Source organism: Oryctolagus cuniculus, chromosome 13 (genome assembly GCF_051225735.1).
Source record: "Oryctolagus cuniculus isolate XC-2025 breed Fujian yellow rabbit chromosome 13, ASM5122573v1, whole genome shotgun sequence".
Taxonomy (NCBI): domain Eukaryota; kingdom Metazoa; phylum Chordata; class Mammalia; order Lagomorpha; family Leporidae; genus Oryctolagus; species Oryctolagus cuniculus.
Window position 1 is genome coordinate 2,054,251 of NC_142879.1, and position 21,853 is coordinate 2,076,103.

A 21,853-nucleotide genomic window follows, 5' to 3' on the forward strand; every position below is an offset into this window, starting at 1 on the left:
TCCCTCTCTCTCTCCCTCCTCCCTCCCCTCTCCCCCTCTCTCCCCCTCCCCCCTCCCTGCCACCTCCTTCCCCCTCCCTCTTCCCCTCCCTCTCTCTCCCTCCCCCCTCCCCCTCCCTCTCCCCTTCTCTCCCCTCCCTCCTCCTTTCTCCTCCTCCCTCCCCCCTCCCTTCTTCCCTCCCTCCGCCTCACCTCCAATGGGAAAGGTGTACCCTGAGGTGAGAAGCAGGGGAGGGGGGAGCCCCGTGGCTCACAGACCTGTTTTCCCGGGAGACCCAGAGAGGTGGGAGGACCAGCGAGTGAGAGCAGCCGTGCACACGAGGCGGGGATTGGAAGCCTGCTGTTACCCCACAGCAAGCCCCGTGTGAAACCCAAGCACTTGGGCTGCCCTCTGCTGCCCTCCCAGGCGCATTCGCCGGGAGCTGGAGCAGAGGTGGAGCAGCCGGGACGGGGGCACCGGAGGCAGCGTAGACGCTGGATTTGGCTGTTCGGCAGAGAGATGCAGAGTGACAGGCGTCGACGCTGCCAAGCAGAGGAAGAGGCCGTCAGAACTGCTGTTGCTGCAGACCTGTCACCCGTGCAGCCGCGTGTGGGCGTCGCAAGAAACAGCGGCTCTGCCCCCCAGAAGGGCAGGTGGGGACGCAGGCTCCTTCCCTCTGCGGCCGAAGCTCCCAAACTCCCCAAGAATCACTGGCACTCTTGCTCAGGGGACAGACTCCCGTGCCAGAGCCCGCCTCGGCGTGTCGGGACCGGGCCGGGGCGTCCCCGCGATCCTAACCCCGGATCAGGGAGAAAAGCTGCCTGCAGGGCGCGTCCAAGGGGCTCCCTCGGGGGCCTGCGGCTCCTCCTCCCTCGGAGCCCTGCCGCACTCTGCTGACAAGCGGCCAGCGAGCGGCTCCTGCAGGAGGAAGCGGCGTCAGTGTCCGCCCTACCCCGCCCTGGGGTACCCACACGCCACGGGGCTCCCCGCCATGCAGTCGGGGCTGGAGGCTGCTTCCAGCCCTGAGCCGCAGCCCCCACTGCTCCCTCCCACCCCCCTCTTCCCGCCCTGGCCATTTGCCACTTCTCTGCAGGTGTTTTTAAACCTCTCCTTCCCCCAAGCCAGTCCCCAAGCAGATGTCAGACGATGCTCAATGCTCGCGAACACGCAGAGCCGACGCCTTTATGCACACGTAGCCAACGGGGGAGAGCGTAAATGCTCTGTCCTGGGATCCACAGAGATACAAAGGGACCTCAGGAAGTCCGTGCAAATAGAACTCAAAAATAAGTGGATTTTGGTGGGACAGAAAACCCGTAGGAATCCATGGGTAACTTCTTGTCGTACACATCTTCCCTGAAGTTTCTGAAGACCCCCTGTAGAACGGCAAACCTTAAAAAGTCGTGGATGGATGCCGCCTACACCGTCGTGGTCCTCATGCGCCTCGCCCCCAGGTGACCCCGAGACCCTCGACAGCTGCTACTACGGGATGAACCAAGCCAGGCCGGTCTGCCGAGGGTGCGGGGGCCTGGGCTGTGTCTCACCTGATGCCTGGGACCTCGCTATTCCCTGCGAAAGGTGGGCGTGCCCCGGCCCACCTGTTCTGGCTGGAGGCTCGGGGCTGCCCCCCGGGCTCCTGTGCCAGCCTGGATCCGCCCTTCTTCCCCAGCCCCTCGGCCCCTCCTGCCTTTGTTGGCCAGTTCTTGTGTGCTGAGTTTCCCCAGGACAAGTCAATATAGCCAGCAGAGCGCCTGTCCTCTGCCACCCATGACAGCAGCGGTACCGAGTGCTGATGGGAGCGGCCTGGAGAGACAGGCACCAGCCAGCCCTGTTGAACGCACAGGCTGCTGCCACCACTGTGGGCAACACTTGGCCAACCACCAGGTGTGGAGGAGCGAGGGATCCCTGGTGTGCCCGTCGCTTAGCAGGTGCCATACGTGACATCCCACTGTGTGCTTCAACCTGCGCACGCCTCAGCAACGTGGCCCAGCGTGGGGCTGGGAAAGGTGGACTCGGGAGAAGGCAGATCTGGGGCCGTGCTGGGAGCCACTGCGGCGTCCTAAGGAGACCGAGGGGTGACGGAGCCGTGTGAAAGCTGGGCTGTGGGGCCGTGGCCTGGCGGGTAAACCCGCCGCCTGCAGGCCCGGCACCCCGCATGGGCGCCAGTTTGAGTCCCGGCTGCTCCTCTCTGATCCAGCTCCCTGCTGTGGCCTGGGAGGGCAGTGGAAGATGGCCACGTCCTCAGGCCCCTGCCCCCACGGGGGAGACCTGAGCTTCTCAGGTTCCCGAGGCTGTGTTCTGGATGGTCCTGAGTGTCTGCTTGTCCCCGTGTTGACGTGCGGGTGGCACCAGGGCAGCGTCGGCGACCCTGGCAGTGCTGACCCTACGTCCGGGCAGAGGCAGCCAGCCTGGAAGGCCGCTGGTGTGGCGTCTCCACCATGGACCCAGGCTAGACTGACAGATCCGTGGGCACTTCCGAAGGCCCTGGATGGAGCCGAAGCCTTGTTCATGTGTTAGCTCCTGCGGCTTGGGGGCGGCGGAGGGCACAGACGCCTGTGTGAGGGCCTCGCGAGGAGAAGCCCACGCGGTGACGCCTCGCGAGCTGAGCCGGCGGACGGCCTCACTGCCACCAGCTCTGCCTTCACAAACACGCCTGGCAGACGGATTGGGATCTTGAGACCGGGGCAGTGTTTGACAGTGGCAACTGTTTGGCAGTTGACAGTGTTTGTTTCGAAGGACTGATGACTTGAAAGGCAGAGACGGGTTCAGTGGCCGCAACAGCCAGGTCTGGGCAGGCTGAAGCCAGCAGCTCCATCCAGGTCTCCCACGTGGTGCAGGGCACAGGCCCCTGTGCCGTCACCCGCTGCTTTCCCAGGCGCAGCAGCCGCGAGCTGGATTGGAGCAGAGCAGGCAGGATTTGAACCGGCGCTCCAGGCTGGGATGCCGGAGCTGCAAGGGACGGCTCAACCCGCAGTGCCACAGCGCTGGCCCCTAAATTCTAATTGTGAACAGGGAAGGTAGAATTTTGGAAAACTTGCAGCCAGCAACGTGAGCCGCCAGCATCGGTTGGGAGTGTTCTGACGAGACGGGCAGTGACTCCGGCACGTGTGAGTGCCCAGGTCTGGAGAGCACAGGCAGAGAGACTTTGAGAACGGCTGCTCGTAGCACTGCCGGCTTGGGGCCGTGTGATCGCTGGGTAAGCGCCTGGCCTCGCCCTGCCTCGGCTTCCCCGTCTGTAAAGTGGGCTCGTGGGGGGCGGGTCTCAGGGAGGCTGGGGAGGTGGCTCTGTGAGCAGCGCTGTGCACCCGCCCAGGGCTCCCTGGGCCTGTGGGCAATGGGATCGAAGGCGGACGGGCGTTTTTGGTGACTTTGGAAGACCCACCGCCACCCGTGCCCGTCACTGGGGAGACCCGTGCTCCGCGGGAGTCCGCCACATGTGTGACGCGTGGTCACCTGTGGCTATGCGGGGAACGTGTCGTGGGGAGCGAGCGCTCTGTGGTCATTGTCCTCTCGCTAAGCTGGGGTGCCGCGGCTGCTCTCCCTCCCGCCCGGCCTGGCCCTCTGTGGGGAGCCCGCTCGTGGGTCCTTGTGGGTGGGGGGCGGGTGCAGCGTAGGAGACAGCAAGCATGAGCAGTGCCCTGCACCTTGCGTGTGTTCCGGGGGCCACACACGCCCTCCACACCCTCGTGGGGAGCCTAGCACGGGGCACGGAGGTGCGGGAGAGAGAAGGGCCCACCGGGGGCGCGCTCGTCTTCAGCCCTGCACTGGGCCGTTTCCATCTCTGGTTTCTAAAGACAAAGGGGCCCTCGTGACACCACACCCTCCTCCCGGTGCTCTGCCACCCACTGCAAAGCCGGGGCGCCCACCCGTCGTCCCCCGACCTGGCCAGCTCCACGATGCGCGCTCCCTGGTCGTGAGTGCCTCCTGCTGTTCAGTGGCCGGAGAGGCAGGTGAGGCCAGCGGCCGGCGTGGGGGGAGCGCATGCATGGACCGTGTCTCACACGTGGGTGCGCGTGAGGTGGCCGTGGCGAGCGGGTGCTTCACCGCTCCCCAGTCTGCTGCCCACGTCGCCTCGCCACAGCCTCCGCGAGTGGGGCCCTGGGCGCGGCCACGTCCCAGGCTCCCTGGGTGCACAGGGGCACTTCAGAAGTGCGTGGGGAAGAGGCGTTAGAAGCTCGTTTATTTTAGCGCACAGAGGTTCCACGGCTGGTTCCGCAAACCTCCGGAAGCCCTCGTGCTCCCGAGAAGTCCCTCTTCCCCTTGGGAAGTGCACTCCCCCGCGAGCGCCGAGGCACCGTGGGCTCTGCCCCTGCCCACGTGAGGACCGCAGCAGTGTCCAGTGGAGACAGGACGCTCACAGCGCGCTGAGGTCGCGCGGCTGCTCCCCAGGCGGCTGGGACCCCGGGAACAGGAGCCCCGGGCTACGGAGGCCGACGAGTGCTTCGTAAACACACGCCCGTGTTGCATTTTCCCGTTCAGCCCCGTGCTTGCTGTAGGCTGTAAATATTGCTCTATTTTGAGTCTGCCGTGGCTGTGGCCCTGTGCAAATGTCACGTCACGTCACGTCGCAGTCACGGCTGTTGTCTTACACAGAGGGCGTCCCGGGGTCAGGGGAGCTGGCTCGGGCCGATGGCTGCGGCGGAACCGGAACTGCCGGCCGCTCTGACCCTAGAACCTTCTCCTGCTGTTGGCTTTATAGCGGCTGTGCATCGACCTCCAAGCAGAGGCGTGCCGGTTAAAGCCAGTTCTCTGTTGGCAAGGACGCCCCTGTGAAGGTTCTGCTGGTCCTGGGGGGCCCTGCAGCTCTGACCACCCCGCAGCGAAGCCCTCTGTGGCTCAGTCGCATTCCTGACCTGTGTTTCACATGTGTGTTCTTATCTGTTGCAGGAGAAAAGCGCCAGCTCAAACGTAAGACTCAAAACGAACAAAGAGGTCCCGGGATTAGTCCACCAGCCCCGAGCAAAGTGAGTTCCAGTTCCTGTTTCCTTGTGCCATTCCAAAGCTGAGTGTGTGCCTGCCGGCACGTGGTCCAGCCTCGCCCAGGCGCCCAGGCTTCCTCGCCCGGGGTCATCTGGTTTGCTGGATCAGAACCGGAGGGAGCGGCACACGGATCCACAGTTCCCAGTGGAGCTGACGATGCCGCGGGGGGGGGGGGGGGGGGGGCGGGGGGGCTTCACCTTAGTGGGGCAGGGGTCGATCTTGAGCGAGACACAGGTGGCGTTCCCTCCGGGAAATCGGTCGTTAATATGCGTGTACTAAATCATGAACTTTGTTCATGCAACGCACAGTAGAAGGCCGCGGAACCGGGGAGACGCTGGCAGTCAAGTCCTAGGCGGTGGTGGGATTCCGGAGTCATTGTGTGACTCACTTGTGAGACGGGGCCACCGGAGGAGGAGGGGGCAGGCTGCAGACGTGAGCGCCCGCTTGGAAGCATGAGATGGGAGTGGAATGGCGCTCCCACCTTTTCGTGCTGTGAGACGGGGGGAGGTTAGAAGTCGGCCAATGCCAGGGTTCCCCAGGACGTGGGCAGCACCTGCAGCCCTGCCGGGGGAGACGGACGCTGGCACAGAGGACTTGCCCCACGTGGGGAGACTGCACCGAGGCCACCCCCCAACCAGGCAGCTGCCCCCCCCCCAGGCCTGCAGCCATCTTGTGTCAGGAGCTGCTGAAACCCAAAAGTCCATCAGAAAACTCACGGGCAACGAGACGGAGACCTGTCCTTGTGGTGGGAACCGAGTACCCGCAGGTGCCCACAGCCAGGGGGCAGGGGCGCAGAGGGACCGGGCCGTGCCTCACCTGCTCTCATGTGTGTGAAATGTGGACCAGGGAGATCCAGGCAGAGTGTACACAAGTGTACAGGCACAGGCCGGAGAAACCAGGAGGGAGCGCCCTCTGCCGGGAGCGTCTGCCCTGCTCTGGGTGCACACAGCCCCCAGGCGTCTCCGCACCATCAGGGGTACGGGAGGCCGGACGATGACCCCACACGCACGGTTCACTGCGCCTGTGAAAGTAAGGGAGCCGTGAGAGCATCGAGCTGGCTCAGCCCAGTGGTGAGGGGCACTCGGCCCCCGGGTACGTGTGTGTGTGTGTGTGTGTGTATGCATCTGTGTGTCTGTGTGTGTGCATGTGTGTACCTGTGTGTGCTTGTGTGTGCATATGTATGTGTGTGTGTATCTGTGTGTCTGTGTGCATGTGTGTACCTCTGTGTGCTTGTGTGTGTATGTATGCATCTGTGTATCTGTGTGTCTGTGTATCTGTGTGCATGTGTGTGTACCTGTGTGTGTGCATATGTGTGTATGTATGCATCTGTGTGTCTGTGTGCATGTGTGTCTGTGTGTACCTGTGTGTGCATATGTATGTGTATGCATCTGTGTATCTGTGTGTCTGTGTGCATGTGTGTCTGTGTGTGCTTGTGTGTGTGCATATGTATGTGTGTATGTGTATGCATCTGTGTATCTGTGTGTATGTGTGTACCTGTGTGTGCTTGTGTATGTATGCAACTATATGTGTGCATGTGTGTGTGTGCTTGTGTGTGTGTATATATGTGTGTACCTGTGTGTGTACCAGTGTGTGTGCATATGTATGTGTGTTTGTGTATGTATGCATCTGGGTATCTGTGTGTATGTGTGTGCCTGTGTGTGTACGTATGCAACTATGTGTATGTGCGCATGTGTAGATATGTGTGCGTATGTATGTGTGTATATGTATCTGTGTGTGTCTGTGTGCGTGTGTATGTGTGCTGTGTGTAGATGCATGTGTGAATGTATGTGACTGTGTGTGTGCATGTGCATGTATGTGTTGTGTATGAATGTGTGTGCACGTGTCTGTATTTTGGTATGTATGAATGTGTGTGTGCACGTGTGTGTTGTGTATGATTGCGTATGTGCATGTGTCTGTCTTTTGGTATGTATGAATGTGTGTGCACATGTGTGTTGTGTATGATTGTGTGTGTGCACGTGTGTGTTGTGTATGATTGTGTGTGTGCATGTGTCTGTGTTTTGGTATGTATGGATGTGTGTGTTGGTGAGTGTGAATCCACGTGTGTACATGTATGTGAGCACACCCAGAAGTCAGCTGGCAAACCCTCCTGGTGTCCGAGAGGAATCTCGCCTTCCCGACAGCAGGTGCGCGGTGATGTGGTCGTGGTGCGGCTTCCCGGCAGTGGGGGACCAGGCCGCTCCTCCAGGAAGGCTCGGTGCACCTGGGGCTGTGGCGCACGGAGCACGCTCTCAGGTTGCTGCCCCGGCCAGCCGAGCCACGTCTCAGCCTCCGTGTTCTGAGAGATGGACCGGAAGATGCCGGCTGCCGGGGCTGGCAGTAGAGGAAGCCTGGGTCCTCCACGCCCAGCACACTGGGGTGCCTGGCTCAGCGAGTGGCAGGTGCCGCGCGCCGCACGCACGGTGCCAGCTGGGCCCCCGCAGCGAGGCGAGATGACGCCCCCGAGGCCTGCACGTGGTGCAGCGGGAAGAAATAGCTGCCTGGAGATACAGTAAAACCGCAGGGGAGAGATCGAGGGACCAGCGGCTCTGGGGCACACGCGGAGGGCGGCCGCAGGGGAGGGATCCAGGGACCAGCGGCTCTGGGGCACACGTGGAGGGTGGCTGCTGGGGAGGGATCCAGGGACCAGCGGCTCTGGGGCACACGCGGAGGGCGGCCGCAGGGGAGGGATCCAGGGACCAGCGGCTCTGGGGCACACGTGGAGGGTGGCTGCTGGGGAGGGATCCAGGGACCAGCGGCTCTGGGGCACACGCGGAGGGCGGCCTCAGGGGAGGGATCGAGGGACCAGCAGCTCTGGGGCACACGTGGAGGGTGGCCTCAGGGGAGGGATCGAGGGACCAGTGGCTCTAGGGCACACGCGGAGGGCGGCCGCAGGGGAGGGATCGAGGGACCAGCGGCTCTGGGGCACACGTGGAGGGTGGCCTCAGGGGAGGGATCGAGGGACCAGCGGCTCTAGGGCACACGTGGAGGGCGGCCGCAGGGGAGGGATCGAGGGACCAGCGGCTCTGGGGCACACGCGGAGGGCGACCTCAGGGGAGGGATCGAGGGACCAGCGGCTCTGGGGCCACATGCGGAGGGCGGCCGCAGGGGAGGGATCGAGGGACCAGCGGCTCTGGGGCCACACGTGGAAGGAGGCCTCAGGGGAGGGGTCCAGGGACCAGCGGCTCTGGGGCACATGTGGAGGGCGGCCGCAGGCAGCTGGCGGGGACCCGCTTCTGCTTGGTGTTTGCTGTGTTCTTTTTAAAACACAAGATAGTTAACCGACTAGCAGCTGAGCCGCACGTGCAGCACTTGCAGGAATCAGTCACAAAACAGGGCAAGCAGGAGTCTACTTCGCCAAGGTCCCGCGGAAAACGATGAGGACCAGGTGGAGGGAGCCGTGCGTGGGCCGGGGTAACTGGATTCCGTCTGTGTGGGGCCGGGAAGGTGTTGGCCTCTGCCGGCTCGGGGTTCCCAGCAAACACGCAGGCTGTGTGTGTGCCTGGAGTCCCTGGAGGAGAGCGAAGACCCAGAGATGTGCAGGACCCACGTGCGGCTCCCCGGGGCAGGCCAGGGAGAGGCGGAGGGCGGTGCACCTGGAGTATGCACGGAGACCACGCGGGGGAGAGCTGCTCCCACGGCGTCTCCGGGCCCCCACTCCCAGCCCGCGTCCGGCTGCTCCCGCCCTGGGAAGGACCTCTTTCCCAGGTGTGTTGAGCCCCTGCTCTCGGGAGAGAAGAGGAGGCTACAGCGGCCTGCTGCACCTGCTGATTTCCGGGGTCTGTGGCTCCGAGGGACCCGGCCCCGCCACCCTTCAGCTCGGCCGTCGGGACTGTGGCCCAGGACCTTCTCGTGTAGTGGCTTTGTCATCTTAAGTCACTAAGAGGGAGAGGCACGCATCTCTCAGCCCAGAGCCCGTGTGCCCACAGGCGTGAGTTTGACTTTTCATGCTTGGAGTCCATGGTGTTGTCGTCCCGGTCCCGGGACGCTGAGAGCCTTGGTGCGCGTGAGCTCAGGGAGTGTCAGTGGTGCACACGGCCACAGGGAGCAGAGCGTGCCCAAGGAGCAGGTCCTGGACTTCTGGTATTAAGCCAGATGCCAATGTACAGGCTTAGGCAAAACATTTTTTTTAAAGATTGATTTTGAAAGAATTACAGAGAGAGATTGATCTTCCATCTGTTGGTCCACTCCCCAGAGGGCCACAGTGGCCAACACTGGGCCAGGCCACAGCCAGGAGCCTGGAGCTCTTCCGGGTCTCCCACGTGGGTGCAGGAGCCCAAGCACTTGGGCCATCTTCCACTGCCTTCCCGGGCCACAGCAGAGAGCTGGATTGGAAGTGGTGCAGCCGGGACTTGAACTGGAGCCCATATGGGATGCTCCAGCCAGACGGTGGCTTTACCCGCCACACCACAGCGCCAGCCCTGGTGATAAGCATTTTGATGTAATGAGTTGGGGCATCAGGCATCCATACTTTGCGAATGAAATCATACCAAGCTCAGGGGTCCCTTTCTGATACCCGAGTCCCTGTCCTCCCTCCCCGCTCAGCCGTCGGGTCCTGCGTCAGAAAGGAGTGACGAATGTCTGGGGGGGCGCTCCTCCCAGAGCAGGAGGCTCCTCCTAGAGCAGGGTGGACGCCCCGTCCCCGTCACATGGGAAGGGGTCTGTGTTGGTGCAGCTGGGAGTCAGGTGGGGCCGGGGCAGCTGAGTCCATCAGAGGGAAAATCCCAGGTCTGCCCCGTCCGGATCTCTGCGCTCCTCTGAAATGAAGCCGTGGGCCACGGCCCGGTGAGCCTGTGCTCTGGGCCACAGCACGCCCCAGACGGTGCTCCGGCAGCTACGCCTCGGGCAGGCACCACCAGCCACTGCCGGCCACTGCTGGTGACAGCGGGACTCGTGTGCACGCCTGGCCATGAGAACCGTCTGTGCTTCATGCACGGGCCACAGGCCAGGCTTCAGGGCAGCTCGGGCTCTCCTGGGGGCGCGGGATGAGGACCCTGCAGCTGACGGGCACCGAGAGCACTGGGTAGCACGTCCCCCGGCCGCACCGGGACATGGGGGCCACGGGTACTGGGGCCACCGTGCCCTGTCCAGTGGCTCTTCCTAGGCCTCCCCACCCGCTGCTGTCCGCCCTGCCTGCTGGCCAGCCTCTCACCAAGTGGCACACGTACGGCTTCCTGCCTCTGGCCGCGTCCGGGGCAGTTTTGGTTCCAGAGACGGGCGTTCGCCTGTCGGTGCCGAATGTGTCAGGGGCCGTGTCCAGCTGCTCGTCTGTCCCCGGCCGAGTCCCCGCGGCTGCACGCACGCCGTCCGCCGGGTGGGATCGCGAGGGCCCGTCTGCGGCTGCACGCACGCCGTCCGCCGGGTGGGATCGCGAGGGCCCGTCCGCGGCTGCACGCACGCCGTCCGCCGGGTGGGATCGCGAGGGCCCGTCCGCGGCGCTGCCCTCACTGCTCTCTCTGTTCCAGCATGCACATCTCGGAGAGCCAGCAGGAGTTCTTCCGGATGCTGGATGAGAAGATCGAGAAGGTAAGCGTCCCGGAGCCTTCCACGCAGCCCGGCGCCGTCCCGAGCTCCGCGGGCATCTCCCCCGGCCAGGGGTGGTGGCGGTGAGGCATCGCCTGCCCGGTACAGAAAGCGTGCGGAGGCCCCGGCTGCTCGGCCGCCTTCCCTGAGGGGCAGAGAACAGAGAACAGCGCAGCTCCGGCTCCGGCTGAGCCCCAGGTCGCCTCTCTGGCCGTGTGTGGGTTTGCAGGTTGAATCAGTAGGACAGCAGGGTGCCCTGTGTGGAAGCTTAGATCCCGGAGGGCCGTGTGCCGGCTGTCAGACGCGCACGGGGTGAGGGGCTCCGCGGGGGCCCGTGTGCCTGCGGGACCTCGCACAGCCCCACAGAGGGGTAGGTTGGTAACGGTGGGGTTAGGAGCCTGCGCGTGGCCGTCCACGACCTGCTCAGAGGGCGTCCCGCGTTCGGAGCTCAGTGCGCTCTGGCCGGGCCATCGTGGCTGCCTCCGCCTTCCTCCCAGTTCCAGGTTTTCTCTTCTTCACCTGAGCCCTCCTGTGCGAGCCCCACGGCGGGTGACGGAGGCCTCAGGTCCGTCCGCCTCTCTCAGCCGCAGCCCCCGCTGCCCTGGGCCCGAGACACTGCCCGTGGGTTTTCTGCGGCACCAGTAGAAGGGCAGCAAATGCCCCGTGTGGGCAGGACGTGGTGGCACGGGCAGGGTGTGGCTCAGTGAGTGGGCAGGGTGTGGCGGCGCGGGCAGGGCGTGGCGGCGTGGGCAGGGTGTGGCGGCGTGGGCAGGGCGTGGCTCAGTGAGTGGGCAGGGCGTGGCTCAGTGAGTGGGCAGGGCATGGCTCAGTGAGTGGGCAGGGCGTGACGGCGTGGGCAGGGCGTGGCTCAGTGAGTGGGCAGGGCGTGGCGGTGCGGGCAGGGCGTGGCTCAGTGCCTGGCGGTTCCCGGCTGAAGGCTGGGGTGTTGTGGTTGTCGGTGAGGCGTCTGCCTGCCCATCACGTTGTAGGTCACAGAGTCTCGCCCGGTCTCCCGAGGTCCCAAGAGAACCTGCTCTCAAGCCGTGTCAGTCAGCGGAGGCCTTACAGACAGCCGTGTTCTCGTCCTGTTTTAGAGTAATCCTTAACTTTTTTTTTTCTTTTAAGATTTATTTATTTGAAAGTTGCAGAGAGAGACAGAGATCTTCTGTCTGCTGGTTCACTCCCCAAATGGCCCCAACGGCCAGAGCTGGGCCAGGCCAAAGCCAGGCGCTTCTTCCTGGTCTCCCAAGTGGATGCAGGGACCCAAGGACTTGGGCCATCCTCTACTGCTTTCCCAGGCCACAGCAGAGAGCTGGATCGGAAGTGGAGCAGCCAGGACTTGAACCAGCGCCCATGTGGGATGTCGGCACTGCAGGCTGTGTCTTGAACCTGCTGCACCACAGCGCTGGCCCCTAAAAGGAGTGATTTCATCCCACTGTGATGGGGATCATGTCTTTGAACTATGCACACACACAGGCACACACAGGCACACACACATGCATACACTGCACACACACAGGCACACATGCATGCACACATGGCACACACATGCACACAGGGCACACATGCACACATGGCATACACACAGGCACACACACATGCACACATTGCACGCACAAGCACACGTGCATGCACACACAGACACGCACACACATGCACACATGACACAACATGGCATACACACATGCACACATTGCACACCCAGGCATGCGCACACATGCACACATTGCACGCACAGGCACGCACACATGCACACACAGACATGCACACACATGCACACATGGCACACGCACCCATGGCATACACACACGCATGCACACATTGCACACCCAGGAATGCGCACACATGCACACATGGCACACACATGCACCCATGGCATACACACACGCATGCACACATTGCACACCCAGGAATGCGCACACATGCACACATGGCACACACATGCACACATTGCACACACACAGGCACACACACTTGCTCATCCTTTTGGCATCAGAGCCATCTGCTCAGTAGTCCGCAGGCACCTGTACAAGCTGAAGCCTGAATGTTAAGTCACTTCTGTGGACAGCGTCTGCACAGCCGGGCCGGGCTCTGGGGTCTCTGCAGCGTGTCTGGGATTGAATCCCCTCGCTTCACGGAGGCTCGCTGCTCCCTACCGCGCGGGGTGCACGGAGCAGTGCTGGCGGCGGCAGCCGCATCTGTCTCTGGCTGTCGCCTGGTGAGCGGAGGCGCCGCCGTGGATTCCACGCTAGCCTGTGGAGTGCACTGACGCTGGTGCGCTCATCCTCAAGTCGCAGCCGCCCGCCGCGGGCGTCAGGGAGCGCCCACCCTGCTTCTTGGTCCTGGTTCCCTCCCCAGCCTCCAGAAATTCAGTGCTCCTTTTGGTTTTTCTCTAAGATTTATTTACTTATTTGAAAGTTCAAGTTACACAGAGAGAGGAGAGGCAGAGAGAGAGAGAGAAAGGTCTTCCATCCGCTGGTTCACTCCCCAAATGGCTGCAACAGCCGGAGCTGTGCCGATCTGAAGCCAGGGTGGGTGCAGGGGCCCAAGGACTTGGGCCATCTTCCACTGCTTTCCCAGGCCACAGCAGAGAGCTGGATTGGAAGTGGAGCAGCCAGGACTCGAACCAGCACCCATAAGGCATGCTGGCGCTGCAGGCGGCGCCTTTACCCGCTGTACCACAGCGCCGGCCCCGAGTGCTCCGTCTTGACGGATGTGTTTGGCTGAGCGTCATCTTCCCCTCAGGACGCGTGGCTGGAGTTAACTGTCGGACCCTCCCGATTAGTCCCGCGGCTGTCACCATCCAGTGCACCCTAGGTCGAGTCCAGCACAGAGCTGATCACGCCCACTCCTTGGATTCTTAGGGCCGATTGAAATTAAACCCCCTGAGAGACGCGTGCTGAGCGATTGCGTCAGTGCCAGGAGAGCCTGAGTGACAGGGCTTCCTCTCCCAGGACTGTCCGGAAATGCCCTTTTCTTCTTTAAATTAGTTAAAACAAAATTGAGCCTGCAAAAGCCTAAACCGCCCTCCCTTGATTTTGCTGCGGGCGCTTACCGAGTGTCTCTGGCCGTGGTTTGGGTTTGCCTTCTCACTCCCTAAAAAAAACCCTCGAAGAGCTGGCTGTGTCCTCTCCGGAACAGAAGGAAGAGCACATCCTTCCGCCTCCCGAGGCCAGGACGCCGGGGGCGAGCGTCTGCAGGCGCTCAGCCTGGCTGTCTCCCAGCACCGCTGATCCAGGGAGAGTCGCGGTGCCGAGAGCTGGCGGAAGTTAGTGATGACCAAAGAACAGAGCCGGCGGCACAAACGCAGTCAGAACAGCCGATTCGGCACCTGCGGACGACCTGGCGCTGTGCCAGTTTCTTGGGGTAGGAAAATACAGAAGACGGGTAGGATGCAGCCTGCGTCAGACACGGCGCCTTGCCGGCGTGGGTGCGGCACTACAGCAGTTATTTAGATGTGGTTACTGACTGAGGCCGCCCTCCCCGTCTCCTGAGTGGACACGGGTGTTCAGATCCCCCAGCCCGGCGGCTCCACACACCCCGGGTGCCATCGCGGTCTCTGCACCTGCAGGTGGCCCAGGGAGGGGGGATGGGGACAGGGAGGGCTCGCGGGAGCTTTCCCGGCTCCAGTCACTTCCGCTTTTCCTGCCGAGAGGAAACCGGGAGCCTCGGGACCCTCGGGAGCTGCATCTCGGCGTCCCCGCGGCGCCCGCCCCGGTGCTTGCTGTGCGCAGCCGGCTCGGGCTCCCGCGACCTCGCGGAAGTGCTGGTCGTGGCCGGGGTTTGCAGCTCTAATGATGGTTTGCTGCTGAGCACCTGGGTGGTTTTTAAGGATTTATTTATTTATATGAAAGAGAGACATCTTCCTTCCACTGGTTTACTCCCCAGAAGGCCACAACAGCCAGGGCTGGGCCAGGCCTAAGCCAGGGGCCAGGAGCTTCTTCCCCGTCTCCCACGTGGGTGCAGGGGCCAAGCACTTGGGCCATCCTCCACGCTTTTCCAGGTGCATTAGCAGGGAGTTGGATGGGAAGCGGAGCAGCCGGGACTCGAACCAGCACCCATACCGGATGCTGGTGTTGCAGCGGCAGCCTGACCCGCTGTGCCACAACACTGGCCCGAGCAAGTTGGTGGGAGAGCACAGCCATGTGGGTAGAGCCCACGGGGGCGTACCTGCGCACGGCACCAGCAGGGGGAGCTCTCCATGCCTGCCTGTCTCTGTGTCCCCTTGGAATCATAAACAACTTTTTACGCGCACCTTGAATGTTAAAGAAAAAATATTAAAAAGTTTTCCCTTAAAAAAAAAAATAAGGAAACTGGAACATTTTGTTTGAAAGACAGAGAGACCTCCCGCTGCCGGCCAGGAACTCAGTCCAAACCCCTGCCCCCTACCCCTGTCCCCGCCCCCTGCCCCGCCCCCGCCCCTGGGTCTGCAGTAGCTGCGGCTGTCAGATCCAGGTCCCCGGATGCGGGTCAGCAGCCTAACCATTAGGCTAAACTGCCTCAGATTCGCATTTCTGCCGCGAGACCCCCTCCGCTTTGCCGGACCTTGGGCGTCTCCAATCTCCTGCAAGTGTCAAGTATTCATGCTTATGAGAGTGCACCGCGTATCCTGCGCGTGGAAGCGTCACTCCAGGGTTTGCTGACTCCCTGGAGCCTGGCGCTGCTCCCTCAGGGCCTTAGCGTCGCTGCTGGAGCCCCGAGCAGCCCGGGAGGCCGGCACGGCCTGGAGGTAGGTGTAGGAGAGGAGGAGGCTCCTCTGAAGAGCCCCCAGGGGCCGGTGCTCACCGTGGTGACACACGCCAGTGTGGCGTGAAGCGTCTGTGGCACACGTGTGCTGTGACAGCGTGCGCGGTGCCCTGGGCAAGCAGCCACGTGCAAAACGAGTGTGCGTGCAGCTGCCGGTCCCTCGCGCCCTGCTCTGCCTCAAGGCCAGGCCGCGGCGGGGCGTGCCTGTGCCGTGTGCTCTCACAGGGGGGTGCACTCCGCAGGGACCCGGGGCGGCGCCGTCTGTGACAGGAGCTGGGTCCTCACGGCAGGTGTGGCCTGGCGGCCAGGGCGGCCGCAGGGCCAGGTGTGGTCCTGCTCAGCGCGCCCGTGTTTGCTCCCGATCAGTCTGCTTACATCTGAGTACGCGTCTCCCCTCGCGACCCCGAGTTCCCGGCACGGGCCGAGCCGCCGGTGTTGAGCCGCTGCAGGTGCCTCGCTCTTGCTCAGAAGGGGCCGCTGTCCGCATGGCGCCTTCCTGGGGAAGGGCAGAGTCCTAGTGCACCCGCTGCTGGAGCTGGGGCCGGCGCAGCGCCAGGGCCTGGCGGAATCTCCGAGCCTGGAGATGTCCAGCGCAGAGGTCCACCTGCGCGCTCGGGGCCCAGCAGCCGGGGACCCCGGCTCCTGCCCAGGCCTCGTTTCCAGCCTCGCGCTCACCCGTCTCTCTTCTCTCCGTTTGCCCCAAGGGTCGCGATTACTGTTCGGAAGAGGAGGACGTCACATAGCACCGGCCACGCCGCCCGGACCGGGAGCAGCGACTACTGTGTAAATAGGTTGCACCCCGTGGAAATCTGTGCAGAGATCGGTTCTCTCCGGCAAACAGCATTATAGCAAAAGGAGACCGCTCCGTGTCGTCCGCCCCGTCAGACTTCGGTGTCCCCTCGCGGACTTGCAGGGACACTGCTCCACACACGGCGCCCACCGCTGCCCGGCTTCCCTCCTTGCTGCTAGCTCACGCTCACGCGCGCGGCTCCTCCCGCGTGCAGCTCCGCCCGGCCGCTGCGGGGCGCGCGCTCTCCTGCGGGTGAGGCCGCCGCGCCCCCAGCACACTTCTCCCCCTCTGGCTCCGCTCCCCAGGCAAGCGTCGCCCTCCTGCCCGCCGCCACTCGCCCCTCCTCCCCGTCTGCGAGTGGGCTGGGACAGCGGAGCTGGAGCCGGGCTTCTCCCGGCAGTGCTGGGGTTAGGCCGGGGCCTGGTTGCCGGGTGAGCCCCGCGTCTGCCCGGGAGAAGCGGAGAAACTGCCTTGGGTGAAAGGCGCGTGGGACATGGCTCCTGCAGGCGGCCCGGGGGCGGGCAGCCAGCGTCCCTCGGCCGGGCGTCTGGGCCCAGGCCGCAGCCCGCAGCCGCCGGGGGCTCCACCTGGACGCACGCAGATGGCCGTGTGATCACAATCACTTTGAACCCCCGTCCTCACTTTTTTTTTCTAAGAAAATAAACATTTTACTGTTTGTATGTATCCTGTCTCCTCCCATTCATGGAGCTCCTGTGGTCAGGATCCCGGACGTGGAAGCCCGCCCCGCCCCGGCCCGCCCCACCCCACCCCGCCCGGCCGCCTGCCCAGCAGCAGCAGGGCTTGGGAGCAGGCAGGGGACACCCCACAGCCTCAGGGGACCTGGGCCACCCTGTGAGCACACGCGCCATCCCACTCCCCTGGTCCCCGTCCGAGACACCGTGCGAGCCTTGCCATTCCCTACCCTTCCCCTGCAGCCCTGGGTGCGGGGAGCAGTGCCTGCCTCCTGGAAGCCAGCCCTGATTGTCCCCGGAAGTGCGGAAGCCAAGAGCCCCTGGCGGCGGTGGGGCGCGTTGACTGTATTCAGTAGAGTTTATTTTTCCATACGAAGCCAATGACCCCTTCTCAAAGCCAGAAGTCCTATTTTTAACAAATGTTGTCACAAGTAAATAGCAACAAAAGGAGAAAATAACTTTTGTATTTTTTTTTTTACTGTGTTTGGTAGCTATGCCGAGGGCTCTCGCGGCCTGGGGAGGGCACCTGCTGAGAGCCAGGGGCGCGGGAGGAGCCGGTGTGACCCGGCGGTGCGTGGCCGGGGTGGCCGCCGGCCCCAGGGGGCAGAGTGCGTTCTGGCGGAGAAGATGGACTTGGCCCAGCGTGGCTCCGTGCGCCGGGGCTGCAGCTGCGGTTGCTGTGTGAGCAGAGGTGGGCAGCGGAGTGCGGGAGAGGCCCCGGCCCGCGGGGGTCTCCATCCTCTTCCTCCCCTGCAGGTGGGTTGCAGGCCAGTCCTCTGGCCGGTCCCTGCCGGGCGGGTGTCACCGTAGGACCTTGTGCTGATGAGTGAGGACGCCTGCGCGACGTCTTCCACGCAGCTCCGCTGTCACCTTAGCAGGGTGGCGTGTCGCCCGCGTGTCCCACGCGTCCCTGGGCGCCTGACCTTGTGTTTGACACTGCACTGTCCCCCGGAGCCCACGCCTTCACCTGGAGGCCGTGTGTGTGCTGGAGGCCGCTCCAGGGCGTCTGGCGCCTGGGGTGGGGGCGGCCCCGAGTGCCGACTGTCAGCCACGCTCAGAGCGCTGCACTGTCGGTCTCCATCATAAAACTGTCAAGTGTGCCGTGTCTGTCCGTTTTCTTCCTGCCTCTCAAAGCGGCTGAGGCAGCATCAGCCTCGCCAGGAGAACTGGGGGCCGCACTGGAGCCAGGGCCCCGGGAGGCGGGTGGGGGGTGGCCGAGGCCGCGGGGGTGGGCAGGTGGGGCTGGCTGTGAGGTTGACAGCTGGCATGCACACGCCCTCCGTCCACACGTGCGTGTGGCTGCCTCGCCGGCCCAGGCGGGCGCTCGGACCACAGAGGCCTGCTCCATCACCGAGCGCGTGTTTGTTGCTGGCATAGGCGCCGGGGAGAGGCCCGGGCCACAGCGCCGAGCTCTTGGGACAGAGAAGCTACGAGTGCAGGACGGGCGCGCTGGGAGACCCAGGCTGGCCCCTGGGCCGCACGCCTTCGTCCCACAGTGGCAGGATGGCTCTGTCCTCCGGCCACTCGGCACTGCCGCTTCCATGTGGGGCAGACTCGCCCCCCCAGCCCGGGAGTCCTGGGGTCGCCTGTGCTGCAGGTCTGCCTGCCGGCCCCTGTCCTGCCTAGCCTGGCCAGGCCCCTGTCTGCTGGTCTGAGAAGAACCAGCGTCATATACGTGGGTTTTGCAGGAAGAGGGAGGACCAAACCCTGGCTCCCGGACCGCCATGACTCAGGATGCGCCTAAGCCCCGCCCCCACCCCGCCCCTCTGTGGGTGCTGCCAGGCTGCGCCCTCCGGAGCCATCGTCGGGGCAAGTTCTTTCTGCCTCCCACGAATGCTGTGTCTGAGCAGGTGCCTTAAACCCCGAAGAAAAATAAGCCCTGGGCAGGCGCCTGTGATGAGGCGTGGCTGGAGCAGAGGCCCTCGCTACACAGAGGTGTCAGGGATGCGGCCACCATCAAACCAGGCCAGAGGGACCCGGCACACACCTGCCGGTACACACACACAGACACATACACACCATCAGACCAGACCAGAGGGACCCGGCACACACCTGCCGGTACACACACACAGACACACCATCAGACCAGACCAGAGGGACCTGGCACACACCTGCTGGTACACACACACACACGGCACACACAGACACACACACACAGCACACACACACACACCATCAGACCAGGCCAGAGGGACCCAGCACATGCCTGCCGTATACTCACGCCACACACACACACACACACACACACACACACACACCAGGATGCTGCACCACATGCACCCAGCACACGCCTGCTGGGTACACACACACACACACACACACACACACACCCCGGGATGCTGCACCACATGCACCCAGCACACGCCTGCCGGGTGCGCACACACACAGCACACACACACACCCCTGGACACTGCACCCATGCACCCAGCACACGCCTACCGGGTGCACACACAAAGCACACATACACACACCCCAGGACGCTGCACCACATGCACCCAGCACACGCCTACTGGGTGCACACACACACACACACACACACACCCCGGGACGCTGCACCACATGCACCCAGCACACGCCTGCCGGTACACACACACACACACACCCCGGGACGCTGCACCACATGCACCCAGCACACGCCTGCCACTGCACTCACACACACACACACACACACCCCGGGATGCTGCACTCCAGCACACACCTGCCGGGTGCACACACACACACACACACACACACCCCGGGACGCTGCACCACATGCATCCAGCACACGCCTGCCGGTACACACACACACACACACCCCGGGACACTGCACCACATGCACCCAGCACACGCCTGCCACTGCACTCACACACACACACACACACACCCCGGGATGCTGCACTCCAGCACACACCTGCCGGGTGCGCACACACACACACACACACACACACCCCGGGACGCTGCACCACATGCATCCAGCACACGCCTGCTGGTACACATACACACACACACACCCCGGGACGCTGCACCCATGCACCCAGCACACGCCTGCCGCTGCCTCACACACACAGCACAAGCCTCCTGGTGCCGGGCCCCTGGCTGTCCGTCAGCTGCGTCTCTGAGCCTCAGCCTGGCGGAGGCGTGGGGACACTGCGGTCACAGCAGAGGGACGACAGCACCTGAGCCTGGGCTTGCGCTGAGTACCTGCGGGCCCGGCCCGAGCGTCCTTTTGTTCTGGCTGTGGCGGCCCCCGTGTCGTGGGTGCCAGGGGAACTGGGTCGCTGAGACCACGAGCTCCACGCTCAGCAGCAAGAACGGCCAGAGCGCCTCTGCTGGCCCGGAGGCCGCTGTCTCCATAGCAACCGTCCACACTGGGCTGAGGACTTCCTGGTGGCGGGCGGGCCTGTGCGTCCTGTGAGAGTCCCAGGTCCTGAGGCCTCTCCGTGGGCGACACTGTGGGCAAGAGGGCCCAGATCCCGCCTCCTGGCAGACTCGCCCGAGCTGAAGGCCCCTCCCCGCTGTGTGCTCACTATTCTTGGCTCAAGGCTTTGAACTTGAATGAGACTTGAGAAAAACACTTTAAACTCAGCCAGAACTGAGGGGTCCATAGAGGTGGCGGCAGCTTGAGGACTGGGGACGGGGCCCTGCCCGGCGTGGGCCCGGGGGTGAGGGAGCAGCCCGTGTCCGGCATCTCAGCCCAGGCAGAAAATGAGCACGGGGCATCTGGGGCCCCAGGCCAGCTCCGCCTTCAGATGGGACACAGTGAGTGCCCCTCTGGTTTCCTGGACCAGAAGCAGTTGGCTATGTGAAGGGACCGGGTCTGGGTCCTGTGCACACACGCGCGCGTGCACACACCCCACGGAGACGCGGCGAGAGCTCTGTGCTGCTGTCTGGGGCAGTGCTGCTGTACCCACCACCCTGGGGGGGATCTGCGGACCCCGGAGAGGCTGGAGCTGTGCTGGGGTCTGGCCCACGCCCCCAGGCACCACGCCCCCCAGGGCAGGCGCCATTCCGGCCCCTGCACGGCACTGTGGCTCCCAGCCATATGCTCAGGACGCACACCAGGGCATTGTCCGTCCTGGGGGCAGGACAGAGCGCTGGCATCCCGTCCTTCAGGCGCGTTCTTTGCGGGGCACCTGGTCTACCCCGGGCACTGAGCTCACCGCCAACACATGCCTGAGCCACCCACAGCGCCCACCCCCGAGCAGCTGCCCTGGGGACAGGAGCATGGAAGTGCCACTGCAGGGGCTGAGGGGGCGGCTCCGAGCCTGCCCGCAGGGAGGCGGCATGAGGGGGAGAAGACGGGGCAGGGGCAGGGGCAGGTGGAGGACTGGCAGCCGTGGCCTTGGGGGCGTGGGGAAGAGCGCTGGGCGCCAGGCTCTCCCTCCTCACCCACAGAAGGACACTGCGGGCATCCTATGTCCCCACCTCACGCCTGTGGCCCAGAGGGCTCTCACCTGGGCAGGGTGTGGCTTGGAGACCGGCAGGGGACGGTTCAGGGTCACCCTGAACTGTTTCAGAAAGAGCGAGGCTGAAAATACCTCTCGGGCCAAGGCCAGGCTGGGCCCGGGGTGGAGCTGAACCCAGAACACGCATGCGGGCAGCAGCAGGCGCTCCCTCATGTGCGGTGACTCAGACCACAGCCTGCCCCCGCCCCCGCAGCACCTGTCCACCTGCTGCGGGCCAAGTGCTCTGGGCACACGGCCCCCTCCCCCGCCGGCCCCTCCCTCGCCGTGGGCTCCAGGATGCCGCCACAGCCAGGGAGCTCATCCTTCCGTTTCTGGTGGGGACCAGGCCACCTCCGCTTGCACCTGCTGGGAGGGTGTTGCTGGCACGGGGCTCCTCTGACCCCGAAGCCTGTCCTTGCCCACACCACAGCCCGGCCAGAATACAAAGTGGAGGGTGGGACGTGGCCGCGGGAGAAGGTTCCACTGGTCCCAAGTCCCTGCCTCCAGGCGGTTTTCGCCCTGGGACTAACCCCGGGCTCTGTCGGCTTCGGCAGGCGGATCCGGCTCTCCCAGCCACTGTGGCCACCAGGTCACCTGCCTTGCCCGGCACCTCCTGTGCAGAGACGCCCCTGCCGAGGTGCCCCGGCCGCCCCCTGGGCCTCCCGCAACCGCGGCCCTGTTCTCCCACCCCAGGAGACTTCCCGAGGATTTGGGAAGCCTCTTCG

General features: G+C 64.0%; 1 protein-coding gene across 4 annotated transcripts in view; it reads left to right on the top strand.

Annotated features, from left to right (window-relative positions):
- The window catches only part of C13H1orf21 (chromosome 13 C1orf21 homolog), a 142,547-nt gene extending 125,385 nt beyond the window's left edge, over window positions 1-17,162 (top strand). For all 4 annotated transcript variants that reach the window (XM_070055036.2, XM_070055038.2, XM_089311989.1 and 1 more), the window contains exons 4-6: window positions 4,864-4,940; window positions 10,419-10,479; window positions 15,927-17,162. In XM_070055036.2, coding sequence (XP_069911137.2) covers window positions 4,864-4,940; window positions 10,419-10,479; window positions 15,927-15,965 — 177 coding nt within the window. In that variant the 3' untranslated portion in view covers window positions 15,966-17,162. The remainder of the gene's footprint in view (window positions 1-4,863; window positions 4,941-10,418; window positions 10,480-15,926) is intronic.
- Window positions 17,163-21,853: the final 4,691 nt, after the last annotated feature.